At 44.1% G+C, this 13,175-nt stretch overlaps 2 protein-coding genes across 2 annotated transcripts in view; both read left to right on the top strand.

Annotated features, from left to right (window-relative positions):
- Positions 1-13,175, top strand: part of LOC114592604 (uncharacterized) — a 134,542-nt gene that overhangs the window by 81,473 nt on the left and 39,894 nt on the right. The window lies entirely within an intron of this gene.
- Positions 81-8,697, top strand: LOC144327080 (vomeronasal type-2 receptor 26-like). The gene is made up of 3 exons (XM_077925294.1): positions 81-368; positions 6,173-6,299; positions 7,799-8,697. The coding sequence occupies exons 1-3, from the start codon at positions 81-83 to the stop codon at positions 8,695-8,697; spliced, it is 1,314 nt and encodes a 437-aa protein (XP_077781420.1).

The raw sequence follows: 13,175 nt of genomic DNA, 5'->3' as shown, positions 1-13,175 counted from the left end.
CTTCCTTTCATATTTTTCTTGATTTACACAAAAAAAGAGTGTAATGATAATTTTCATTGCGACACACTTTTTACAGTTGGATGGGTGGGAGAGTCTGGCAGATTCTTTCCTTCTTGCTTGCTACTCAGGAGATCAATCAGAACCCGAGGTTCTTACCCAACATCACCCTGGGCTACAGCATCTATGATACCTATTTTGATGGAAGAACGACTTCTGATGCCCTGATAGACCTCCTTGCTGGTGGGAAAATCAATATCCCAAACTACAACTGTGGAAGGTGGAAAAAGCTGATGGCTGTTTTTGAAGGGGGTGAATCTGACATCTCCATGCACATTGCAAGTTTGTCAGGCATCTACAAGATCCCACAGGTAAGAACTGGATTTGGGTCAAACACACTTGGCAATATTTGCTGCCTCATGAAAAAGCAATTTTTAAAATTTTTATTATTTTTATTAAATTTATATACCGCCTTATACACAGAGGTCTCAGGGCAGTTCACAACACAAAATCAAAATTTAAAACCACAAAATATATAAGCAAAATTCAAACAACAACCCAATAACCCCCGTCAAAAAACCCATGTATTTTAAAAGGGCATAGGATATCAATCAAATCAACCAAATGCCTTGTTAAAAAGAAAAGTTTTTGCCTGGTGCCTAAAGGTGTGTAATGAAGGCGACAGACAAACTTCCCTGGGGAGAGCTTTCCACAGAAGAGAACCACTGCAAAGTTGGCCCGTTCTCATGTTACCACCCTCCAGACCTCGCAAGGAGGAGGCACATGAAGAAGGGCCTAAGAAGATGATCTCAGGCTCTGGGTAGGTTCATATGGAAAGAGGCAGTCCTTGAGGTATTGCGGTCCTTTCTTTGCAACATTTTTGTAGATACAACATAAATGGATCCCAGTCTTTTAAAAAGCCTCTATTGTCTTTATCTCTCAGTCTTCCTGTAAGTTTCACCATTTCAGCATATTCCATCATTTTAACTTGCCAGTCTTCTTTGGTTGGTATCTTGTCATCTTTCCATTTTTGAGCTAGTAGAATCCTGGCTGCCATTGTGACGTACATAAATAAGTTCTTGAATTCTTTTGGCGGTTCTTGTCCTGAAATACCTAACAGAAAAGCTTTGGTTTTTTAACAAAAGTTATTTTAAACATCTTTTTCATTTCATTATAAATCATTTCCCAGTAATTTTTAATTACTGTACAATTCCACCACAGATGATAAAATGTTCCTTCTTTCTCTTTGCACATCCAGCACATGTTGGAGCTTGTTCTATACATTTTAGCAAGTTTAACAGGAGTCATATACCATACATCATTTTCATATAATTCCCTTTCAAAATTATACAATCAGTAAATTTTTAATCTACCTTCCATAATTTTTCCCAGTCTTTCATTTGTATATTATGTCCTAAATCTTGTGCCCATTTAATCATTACACATTTGGCCTCTTCATCTTTGGTTTCTGATTCTAGCAGTAAGCTATGCATCTTCGTCAATAATTTGGTATTATCATCTATGATTTCTCTTTGAAATCTAGAAAAGGTATAACTGAAACCTTTCTTTTTGTCTTCTTTAAAGGCTTCATTTAATTGAAAATATTGTAACCAATCATTTAAGGTAAAGGTAAAGGTACCCCTGCCCATACGGGCCAGTCTTGCCAGACTCTAGGGTTGTGCGCTCATCTCACTCTATAGGCCGGGAGCCAGCGCTGTCCGCAGACACTTCTGGGTCACGTGGCCAGCGTGACAAGCTGCATCTGGCGAGCCAGCGCAGCACACACCGAACACCGTTTACCTTCCCGCTGGTAAGCGGTCCCTATTTATCTACTTGCACCCAGGGGTGCTTTCGAACTGCTAGGTTGGCAGGCGCTGGGACCAAACGACGGGAGCTCACCCCGCCACGGGGATTCGAACCGCCGACCATGTGATCAGCAAGTCCTAGGCACTGAGGTTTTACCCACAGCGCCACCCGCGTCCCAACCAATCATTTACATGTTCTCTAATCTCCTTATATTCTTTCAATGTTAGTTTCCCTTCCACTTCTATTAAGAGATCCCTATATGTGAGCCATTTCTTTCTCTCTCTCTCTCTCTCTCTCTCTCTCTCTCTCTCTCTCTCTCTCACACACACACACACACACACACACAGAGAGAGAGAGAGATGATATAGATATAGATATAGATATAGATATAGATATAGATATAGATATAGATATAGATATAGATATATAGATATAGTGATGTTGCTTCTATTGGTGAAAACCACCATGGGGTTTTCTGTTCTAATAAATCTTTATATCTTTCCCATACTTTTAAAAGTGATCTTTAATAAGATCCTTTGTGTACTTTCCCTTTGTCGTACCATACATATGCATGCAATCCAAATCTGTTGTTGTGTCCGTCAAGTTCTAGCAAATATCCTACTGTGATTACTGTTAGGATCGTCCTACTTGCGTGTAGGACCCTGGCAGAGACACATGCCCGACTGGCATGTTTTCTTCCTCCTGGTCAAGCACTGGGAGCTTCAAGAGCTTTCTCCAGCCCGAACATCTCAGCGACTGATACCAAGAGGCATCAGCACACTTACAGAACAGCAGAGTATTAGCAGTTTGTGTAACAAACTCAGTAGCACAGCATTTTCTGCATGAGAAATAAATGCTTGGCCACTGAGCATTGACTGATTGCAAGAGAGGTGAATCATTGGGCCATCGCTGGAGTAGGAGCTACCTCTCACTGATTTACAGCAGCCAACCTGGACACTGGAGTTCTGGGTAGGGTAGGGAATTAAAAAGAAAAAGACTATATAAAAAAACTATTTTATTTCAAAGAAAAAGAAACCTTCTGAGGTTGCACTAACTAAATTTGTCATCATTTGCATAGAAGTATCCAGTCTGGGTGCTGAAAAACAAAGCATCCATTTCTTTTCATTTACTTTCCAGTTCAGTTATGGCTTTGTTCTTCATGATAAAGTCCAGTCCCCTTTTGTCTACCAAATGGCTCCCAAGGAAGAAATTCAATACCAAGGAGTGGTGCAACTCCTCCTGCATTTCAGGTGGACATGGGTCGGCCTCTTTGTTCCAGACAATGACAATGGAGAAAGGTTCCTGAGTACCTTGACACCTCTGATGATGGAAAAGGAAATCTGTGTTGCCTTCGCAAAAAGAGTAGTACATAAAACTTGGCTGTGGGCACCCCAAGAACCACCTGCCATGTGGAGACAAGTCAATGTATTTGTTTACTCTGCAGATTCTCAATATGGACTTTTTATAATCATAGAGGTACAATCCTTACTGGAAAGGATACAAACTGAGGGGAAAGTCTGGATAACCACAGGTCTTCAGAACAAAATGTTGTTACTTGATAACGCCTGCTTTCAATATGCCCATGGCTCTTTGTCCTTTGTAATGAAGACCAAAAAAAGGATGAAAAAGGACTACTATTGGCCAACGTCTTCAGCCAGTCTAAGCTATTCGAGAAAAGCATTTGATTGTTCATATCCAAAACATGCCTTATCTGTGAGGAGTTTGACAAAGTGCAGGGAGAAGGAGAATCTGGAGATGTTGCCCCAAGAAGAGAATGAAAGAATCCTGTCCCAAGACAGCTACGTGAATTACTTTAGTATCCAAACTGTGGCACAGGCCTTGAACGCTGCATATTCTTCCAAGTCAAAGAGGATGTCGATTGTGGGTGGAGGAGGCAGCTTGGACCTTCCAAGGCTAGAGCCATGGCAGGTATGTCCTTTTCCTTTTGCAACCTGCAATTTGTTGTTCCAGCTCTGGAATCACCATGATAGGATCATGGGGAAACTGTCTTGCACTGAGTCAGACCATTGGCCTCTCTAGCTTAGCACTGTCTACATTGACTGAGTAGCAGTGGTTCTCTACTGTTTCTGGAAGGGTATCTTTCCCCGCTCTCCCCACCCTGGAGATGCAATTGGGGATTGAAGCTGGGACCTTTGGTGTGCAAAAAAAGATGCTCTGAGAATTGGGCTACCCTTCTTCACTCATCAATTTGCATTCAGAGTTAAGCATTGCAATGATGCATTTTATTCATTTATTCATACAAATTTATAAGCCACCCTTCATCACATCAACATGATCCCAGGGTGTTTTTCATGCAAATGCAATGAACAGAAAATACAATACAATGTTAAAATAATACAATAACGCTTTTTTCACCTGCTGGCAGAAATGAGTGTTTTTGGTTCCTAGGGGACAGGTATCCTCCTAGAGTTCAAGGTGGGACACAACAGAAATGGCCCATCATTGTACAGGAGGCCAGGTTCACAGATTCAGGTGCTATATTCCTGCAGACTTGCAGACAGCAACCTACAGACAGACTTCAAAGTCAGCTCAACATAGAGAGAGCTGTAGAGCTAGTTGGAACGAAACTCTAATTCAGAAATTATCTACTTATTATCAGCCTCATACACTGCATAGCGTGGCAATTCAGAAAGGTTCCCAAATCAGGGCAGTTTTGAAATGTCACAATATGCAGAATCTAGATCTAATATGGATATTGGAGCTGACTTTTTACAGAATTTAATAAGCAGGCTAGGACTAGAGGAAAATACTTCAGTGAAGAAGAAGAGTTTGGATTTGATATCCCGCTTTATCACTACCCAAAGGAGTCTCAAAGCAGCTAAAATTCTCCTTTCCCTTCCTCCCCCACAACAAACACTCTGTGAGGTGAGTGGGGCTGAGAGACTTCAGAGAAGTGTGACTAGCCCAAGGTCACCCAGCAGCTGCATGTGGAGGAGCGGAGACACGAACCCGGTTCACCAGATTATGAATCTACTGCTCTTAACCACTACACCACACTGGTGCAAGCACTACCATTTTAGGCTATTATTAATCAATATGCTTGCAAACTTTTAATAAAGCCATCTTCGTCATTCTTTACATATTTTCTAAACACTATAATCCACCTTTCCTAATATATGTATTTATGCTAACTTTGGTCATCCTCAAAATGCTGAAGCAGAATGAGGGGACCTAACAATCTAGAACGGTCACTACAAGTCCAGATGAGAGAGACAGTGGTTCTTGGTCAGAGAAGATTAGAAAGCAGAGTAAGAAGGGCTGGACATGGTTTGATGTTCTCTCGGTGCTGGAGACTCCTCTGTCATTACAGCTTCATCCATTCTTGAAAGAAGTCCAGTTCCATTCTAACACTTCAGCTGATGGACAATACTTGGATGAGAATGGGGCACTGACCATTGACTTTGATATTGTGAATCTGGTGCTGTTTCCTAATAACTCTCTTGCTAGAGTGAAAATTGGAAGAATAGAGAGACAAGGGTCCTCAAATCTGAAGTTCACCATGAACCCGGAAGCAATTGTCTGGCCCAAGCTATTTAAGAAGGTAGGAGAAATGTTATGTTATTAACTATGACATCTGCTATGCTCTAACATCATTTTGAATAGTACATAGAAGCACAGAATCTTAGAAACGTAGAGTTGGAAGGGACCCTAATGATCATCTAGTCCAGCCCCCTGCAATGCAGGAATCTCAACTGAAGCATCCATGACAGATGACCATCCAAGCTGTTTAAAAACCTCCAAGGAATGAGAATCCACCACCTTGACCAGTTGATAGGTACCTAGGTCTTCTTTTTTCTCCTTTTTGAAGATGGGGACAACATTTGCCCGCCTCCAGTTTGCAGGGACCTCACCTGTTATCCAATAATTCTCAAAGATTATAGACAAAGGCTCTGAGGTTACATCTGAAAACTCTTTTACAACCATTGGATGCAGCTCATCAGGCCCTGAAGAAGCCTCCTGAGAGCTTTGACTGTGTTTCAGCCTGCTCTCAGTTGTTCCCTTGGCAACAGGCATTCCAAGGGGTGGGGGAGTTGGAGCTGGCCATTGTTCAGCCTGCGTCAATTCTAAACCTCTCTGTTCTGCAGCTGGCTGTAAAGTTCCACTAGGAGCTGGCTCATTCCTGACAGATATTGGGGTAGTTGAAGCCTCCCATGACTGCTATATCCTTTTTGAATGTTTGGTCATCTGCTCTTGAAAGGCATCACCTAATTCTCCAGTCTAGCTTGGAAGTCTAAATCAGACTCCCACAGTAAGGTCATGGTTATTTCCCTGTCCTATGATCTGTGTCCAAAGGCAGAAATATTACTAATATTTTCTCCTTAGTGCTCAATCTTCTCTTTATACCTAGGCTGTGCCTCACTCAAGATGCACAGAGACCTGTCTCCCGGGATATGCCAAGAAGATTCAGGAAGGAAAACCAGTTTGCTGCTATGATTGTGCTCCTTGCTCAGAAGGGACAATCTCTACTCTGGAAGGTAGGAGAGGATCTCAGAGGAAAGGGCCTTTGATGGGAGGATGGGGCAAATGTTTGAGCCAACCCAAACATGATGCTACCAATGACACCCCATAAATGAAATGCCATCCCCAGAGAGGTTTCACCTGTTGCCAGCCTGCAATGTCTCCCCAGAAGCAGGGTAATTTATTTGCCCACCAGCTCACACATGTAGAATTAATCTGGATTTTAAAACAAATAAATAAATCACCTCCAATGTTGCACGGAGTCATGTCAGTGAATCTGGTCCTGGGAGCTATTTTGATGGGTGAGGGACAAGTGCACAAGACAGTCAGTATTGGGTTCACCAAATGTTTGACCTCAGGAGGCTTATTGGTGTGCCATGGAGTCAGTCGGCACTACTGCCAGTGAGAGGACCTGCCTATTTCTCAGAAGTCTCCAGCAGTTCAGGAATGGTGGTGGTGATGAAAAATTATACTATCTCAAGTTCCTTGGAGGAATAAGATCCAAATGTAGTATGTGATTTTTTATAATAAAATATATAATATAATAAAATGAAGTTAGGCTTCACACATATGCTTCTCAATACTGGAACATGACAAGAAGCTGCATTTATACTGAGTCAACCCATTGATCCCTTTATAGAATCATAGAATCATAGAGTTGGAATAGACCACAAGGGCCATCGAGTCCAACCCCCTGCCAAGCAGGAAACACCATCAGAGCCTCTGCTTTAACCGGTCTTCATGCTAGATCTTCATTTCCCAGGCCAAAAGTAGCAGCTGGGTGCTGCTGCCAATTTGTCAATCACCTGATGCAATAGCGATGTCAGCTGAATTCATGCTTTAAAGCCCTGAGTGTCAGCAATTCAAAGCACAGTGAGAGGCTGTCTGAAAATTATTTGCAAGCACCTTCAAACTGCTCCATAATCCTCTGGTGTTTAGGGCTCCAAAAAGTAGCACATTGGCATTTGAAAGAGACTTTCCAACAAGCCCCACACTGTTACTTGAACATGTGATTTTTCAAGGTTTCAATAACTACCTTGAGAAGGAGAAGTCGTTTCCAAAGGATGGAAAGCACTTCCGCCTACTTAACCAATACATGCTCACAATACATCACCTGATGGGTGGGTTGCAATGCACCTTGCTTAAGCTTCTAATTGATCCCTTGAAGCCTCACCCATCTGACATCTTACAAAAATAGTATCACCCAATGAGGAGACATGCTGGGCCATGTTTGACCTAGTGCTCTGATGTTCTGATTCCCTGGTCTGAAACATCTCACACAGAGATGTTCTAGCTATGCTGCACAAGATGATTTTGTGGGAATGAGTCACTGGATTAAGATTTTTCTAGCAGTGAACATTTGCCTCTCTTCTTCCCAACAAAACAGTGTTCTTTCGTGATCTCTCCCTTCTGCCTACTTTTACTCCACAACTGAAACAACATTCAGACCATTGTAGGTGTGTGACTGATATTAGGAATGATGTTAGGATACTGAAGTGTGTTTTTCTCTACGCAGATGCTAAGGAATGCAAAAATTGTCCAAAAGATCAGCATCCAAACAAGGACCAAGATCAATGTGTCCCAAAAGTAATCACCTTCCTCTCCTATGAAGAATCTTTAGGCAGCCTCCTGGCTTCCTTTGCCCTCTTCTTATCCTTAACCACAGGCTTTGGGTTAGGAATCTTCATTAAATACAAAGAAACTCCAATAGTCAAAGCCAATAACAGGGATATCTCCTACATCCTCCTTATCTCTCTCCTGCTCTCCTTTCTGTCCTCCTTCCTCTTCATTGGCCAGCCAAGAAAAACAACCTGCCTTCTCCGACAAACAGCCTTTAGCACAATCTATTCAGTTGCTGTCTCTTCTGTTCTGGCAAAAACCATCACGGTGGTGTTGGCCTTCCTGGCCACTAAGCCGGGGAACAGGGTGAGGAGATGGCTAGGGAAGGGTTTGGCCAACTCCATTGTCATTTCCTGTTCCATTGTACAAGTTCTCATCTGCATCCTATGGCTGGGACTGTCTCCCCCATTCCCTGACTCTGATATGCACTCCCAGCCTGGAGAGATCATCCTGCAATGCAATGAAGGGTCTGTTGCCATGTTTTATGGTGCACTTGGCTACATGGGCTTCCTGGCTGCAATCTGCTTCACAGTGGCTTTCCTAGCCAGGAAGCTGCCTGGAAACTTCAATGAAGCCAAGTTGATCACCTTCAGCATGCTGGTCTTCTGCAGTGTTTGGGTGTCCTTTGTGCCCACCTACCTGAGCACCAAAGGGAAATACATGGTAGCCGTGCAGGTCTTCTCCATCTTGGCCTCCAGTGCTGGGCTTCTGGGCTGCATCTTCATTCCAAAGTGCTACATAATTATACTGAGGCCAGATCTGAACACGAAGGAGCACCTGACAAGAAAAAACTAAGCATGGCATTTTATTCTTAGCTCTAGGGTTGTTGTGGAATCATCGAACTGTAGACATACTATTACCCAGAAGGTTCCAGCGTGTGCCATAAATATTTGGTGTGTGTATATATATTCAAGCACTTTCCAGATAAGGCTGGAGAAGGTGATTCTTAGCCTGAGATCTTGGGGAGCCCCTACTTGTCACTGTAGATGAAGGTGGTGCAATGAAGGTGTACTCTCACTCAGCAGAAGGGACAGTTATCAGCTCATAAATGCTCAGCAGTAATTATTTATTTGGTCAAGTGTTTCCTCCCTACCACCTCACAAAACATTAGGCCAGTTTACATTTTTAAGAGTTGAGTAACACCTGGAGGGAGTCAGGTTGAGGAAGCTAATAGCATATGGCTTTGAGTAATAATTTGTAGATCCTGGAAGTGTTTGTATGACCTGAACTGTGTTCACTTGACAAAATAAGTTTGTTTGTAGCTTATGCTGTTTCTAGGTTGCATATCATCTTGTCATGAATGTGTAGCATGAATGTTAGGCCCAAAAGAAAATGGGTAATTCGTAAAGCATGATATGCTGGCAAGCGAAGCGAGAAACCAGTTTTATTAAAGAAGAATGTATGACTGTGGTGTTGTTTACTAAAAGCAAAAAGCCCCGGACGAAACAGGGGGGCACTGGCAATGGGCCACGGACATGAGATAAAGGTCCAGAACATACTGTCTGTCGTACATACTGTACGACTGCGAAGGGGTTTTTTATGATAATAATAATAATAATAATAATAATAATAATAATAATAATAATAATAATAATATCTTTATTGTCATTGCCCCCTCTCGGGGACAACGAAATTACTTGGCTGCTCCATCCACCCAGGTAGGGCACTCCACACAAAATCAAAACAACTATAAAAACACTAATTAAAACAATACAGTATAATACAGCAAGGAAGATTAGATGACTTTCAAAGTCCAGGCTTCCCATTCAGGGCCAAGATTGCTCTGGAGAAGAAGCTGTTCTTAAGACGGCTCGTTCTTGTCTTCATCGTCCTGTATCTCCGTCCCGACGGCAGGAGCTCGAAGAGACAGTGACCAGGATGCGATGGATCTTTTACTATGTCCAGTGCCTTCCTATGGCACCTTGTGGCATAAATCTGCTCTAAGGTGGAGAGTGGGCAGCCAACAATGCTCTCTGCTGCCTTAACAACTCTGCACAACCCCATCCTGTCCTGGGTAGTACAGCTTCCGTATCACACACATAAGCCATAAGTGAGCACACTCTCAATGGCACAGTGATAGAAGGCAAGCAGCAGTTTCTGCGGAAGATGGTTTTTCCTTAGAATTCTCAAAAAGTACAGTCTCTGCTGCGCCTTCTTCACAAGCCCCCTTATGTTGACACTCCAGGACAGATCCTCTTGTAATTCAATGCCCAAAAATCTGAACGTTGTTACCCTCTCCACACAGACCCCATCAATCAAAAGTGGCTGGACATTGCTCTTCTGTCTCCTGAAGTCCACCACAAGCTCCTTTGTCTTCCTTGTATTGATGAGCAAGTTGTTAGCTCTGCACCACTCTGTCAGCCGCTCCACCTCATCTCTATAGTCCGTTTCACCCTCCCTTTCAGAGATGAGCCCAATCACGGTTGTGTCATCTGCAAATTTGACAACCCTATTACTAGGGTGAGCAGCGACACAATCGTACGTGTAGAGAATATAAAGGAGCGGACTGAGTACGCATCCCTGTGGTGTTCCTGTGTTAGTCTTAAGCATACTAGAGGTATAAGGGCCCAACCGAACCCTCTGGGGGCGGTCTGACAAAAAGTCCAATATCCACCCACAAAGTGATAACGGAAGCCCCAGATCTTCCAGTTTAGACATCAGACGTTGTGGTAGAATGGTATTAAATGCCGAGCTGAAATCTAAAAAAAGCAGTCTGGCATAACCCCCCCGCTGCTCCAAATGTGCAAGAACGGCATGGAGGGCAATCGCCACAGCGTCCTCTGTCGATCTTTTCGTTTTATAAGCAAATTGGAATGTGTCCAGTCCCTCTGGTAGGCAGGCAATGACATAATTTCGTACCAGCTTTTCAAAGCACTTCATGATTATAGGTGTGAGTGCTACTGGACGAAAGTCATTCAGATCTTCCGGGTTAGATTTTTTTGCTATTGGAACGATAGTAGAGGACTTTAGGCAGGATGGAACAATAGCCTGGGCTAGGGATCGATTTAAGATCCCAGTGAACACTCCTGCTAGTTGATCTGCACAGTCTCTCAATACCCTTCCAGCTACCCCATCTGGCCCTGTGGCCTTCCTTGGGTTGATTCCCTTCAACACCTTCCTCATCTCTTCTTTTTCCACAGAGACTACCACATTCCTTTGTACTGATGATGGTGATGGTGGTGGTGATGATGGCAAAGCCTTCACAGGGAGTGGTGGTGGTGGTGGTAAAGCCTCAGCAGGTGTTGCTGCAGATGTTACTTCAAAACGGGCAAAAAAGGCATTCAAATCCTCTGCGAGGGATGCCCCTCCCTCGTCTGCCAGGGAATCCTTGGATTTATACCCTGTTAATTCTTGTACACCTTGCCACACCTGCCTGGTGTTGTTACTTTGTAGATGATTCTCCAGCCGCTGTCTATACGCCTCCTTTGCTACACGGATACCTCTCTTTAGATCCGCTCTAGCTAAGCTATACAACGACTTATTTCCACTTCTGAAAGCAGTATTTCTTGCCTTTAGCAACCCCTGGACCTCCCTTGTCATCCAGGGCTTCCTGTTTGGGTAGATCTTTATCCGACGCCTCTGTGTTACATTGTCAGTGCAGAACCTGATATAGTCCAACACTTGCTCAGTATGAGTCTCTACATCCTGTTGGGCGAATACCTCCCAATCGGTGTCATGAAAACAGTCTTGTAGTTGTTGGGATGCTTCAGCTGGCCATATTGTAATATCCCTCTTTATATTCCTCAATGGAATATATTCAGGAGTCAGGAGCAGGGACACATGATCAGGTTCAGGAGGAGAGCAGGAAGAGACAAACAACCCATGGATGGCAATGGGAAAGAAGACTATAAAAAGTTCCCTTTTGCATGCCCTCAGGGCTGCTGGGATTAGCACTACAACTCGACACACACAGCTCTTGCGTGAGGCTTGATCAACCACACGGAGGGCCCTTGTGAGTATGGATGAATGAATGTGTGTGAAAGTGTTTGATCCTCTTGGTACCAATGTATTAATGTATACTTGACTATATGAAATAAATGTTACATGAAAGGTGTGCAAACCCAGATCTGGTCTCCAACCTGTCTTGTTGAAAGTCCTATAGCATACAGGATATAACTTCTCTCCCCGGATTGCAAAAGAACAAGGTTAGCACGTGTCAGGGGCTCAGGAGCAGAGGCACAGGGGAGAGAGGAAATGGAGAGCGAAGGGGAAGAATCTGAGGGCAGCGGAGGGCAGAATGACAGTGACCCGAGAGATTCCATGAGCCTCTCCAGTGAATCAGAAGATTCCCAGAAGGGGGCGCCGATGGCCAGGGCAAGGGGGGTCCCAGGGGGGACACACCAGAAGCAGGGGGCCAGCGGAGACTCTCAAAGCAGTAGCTGGAAATCAGGACCAGCCTCCCCACCAGAGCGTAGTGAGGGGGAAGAGCCTCATAGGTCAGAGGCAACGTCTCCTCCGGCAAGCAGGGAGGAGGAGTCAGGCCCAGCTAGCATCCCCGAAGAGGGAAGCAGCGACAGGAACAGTATAACGGTCAGAAGGAAGGTGGCAGGCTGGGCGCGCGCGCCAAGTTCAAATGTACAGGCGCGCGGGACAGCAGAAAACCTGGATTGGGAACCAGGTCCTAAAGCCCGCCGGAGGGAGGGGGAAGACTCAGGAGACTCAGCGTCAGAAGAGTCTAGGAAGGGCAAGACCTCGGCGGGCAAGCGGACCCAGAGGAGGAGGGAGCAGAGGAAGAGGTGGAGCAAGGCTAGGGTCTTAAACTGGTGTCTGGGGGGAGGAGACTCAGACGGAGCTTCGGCGGTCTAGGGTTTAAGACGTAGAGCTGCGCGCCGCGGCTGTAAATGAGAAACTGAACTTCAATAAAGACTATTTTATATAACAACGGACTGGCGTTGGTCCTCTGTGAGCTGGGACCTGAGGCAGCTCTGACAGCACGGTTTGGTGACAATCTGAGTAATCAGAGTAATTCAACAAGCAGGTTAATGCAGATTGGGCACTTCGTTGATCTTACAAAAGGATGATTACGGTTAGGATTATTTATTGCTGGTTACTTTGGGACCATACAGCCTCTACATTTTCAGCTGTCAATGATTTGAACCCCTACTATATCTTAACACACATGTTTACTTGTTTTAAAAATCCTGTGTTTTCTTTCTTTCTCTCTATTAATCTATATCTGTCCCTTGGTAGTATCCCACCAAAACATCTACAGTAATATCTTCCGGAATCTATGCTAACCAATGAGAATGTTGAACAGTTTGACATCACAAAGG

Source organism: Podarcis muralis, chromosome 2 (assembly GCF_964188315.1).
Source record: "Podarcis muralis chromosome 2, rPodMur119.hap1.1, whole genome shotgun sequence".
Classification (NCBI taxonomy): Eukaryota; Metazoa; Chordata; class Lepidosauria; order Squamata; family Lacertidae; genus Podarcis; species Podarcis muralis.
The sequence above is the reverse complement of the archived record's forward strand: the minus strand, read 5'-3'. Positions and strand labels throughout refer to the sequence as shown.